The following is a 711-nucleotide window of genomic DNA, read 5'->3' on the forward strand; positions in this document are numbered from 1 at the left end:
TCTGTGTCTGTGTTTGTCCCACCCTCCATCGCTTGACAACCGATGCTGGTGTGTTTACGTCCCTGTAACTTAGCGCTTCAGCAAAAATAGACTGATAGAATAAGTGCTACACTTACAAAGAGTAAGTCCTGGGGTCGATTAGCTCGACTAAAGGCGGTGCTCCAGCATGGCCACAGTTAAATGACTGAAACAAGTAAAAGAGTAAAAGAGTAAACAAGTTATTTTTTGTTTATATCAAACATAACTGGTCCAGGGACCATTTGATACCACCTCGTGTCTGTCTCTATTTCCTTCATTTCTCTCCTTCTTCCTTTGATTTGATTTTCTTTGTTTTCTATTTTCAATTCTTTTTATATTTCCAAAATATAATCTACCACTGTGTCTCCTTTTATCAACAGAGCCGACAGTGATGGTCGCAAGAAAAGCAGACGACACAAGCGAAAGACTGAAATCAGCAGTTCTAGTAGCGACAGCCCTTCACCAGACATCTCTCATTCCAACAGGTAAGGCCTGCCCTAATGATATTTGGTCTAACATCATCAATAATTTCTTAAATGTTAAAAGGTTGCAATCATCTTCTTTTGTGTTGTTAACGGTACACAAAATTATTATTAACAGTACACAAAAATATTGTGAAATTTATTAACAGCTGTTAATGAAATAGTTTATGAATGAAAACTCTGTGTGTGTGTGTGTGTGTATGTATATATA

The 711-nt window shown here is 37.1% G+C and overlaps 1 protein-coding gene across 1 annotated transcript in view; it reads left to right on the forward strand.

Moving 5' to 3' along the window:
• Window positions 1–711, forward strand: part of LOC106867469 (uncharacterized protein DDB_G0271670) — a 1,130,547-nt gene that overhangs the window by 1,063,114 nt on the left and 66,722 nt on the right. Inside the window, exon 7 of the mRNA XM_052976825.1 lies at window positions 399–503. Within this exon, the coding sequence (XP_052832785.1) occupies window positions 399–503 (105 nt within the window). The remainder of the gene's footprint in view (window positions 1–398; window positions 504–711) is intronic.

The sequence above is a fragment of the Octopus bimaculoides genome, chromosome 25, assembly GCF_001194135.2.
Source record: "Octopus bimaculoides isolate UCB-OBI-ISO-001 chromosome 25, ASM119413v2, whole genome shotgun sequence".
Lineage (NCBI taxonomy): Eukaryota > Metazoa > Mollusca > Cephalopoda > Octopoda > Octopodidae > Octopus > Octopus bimaculoides.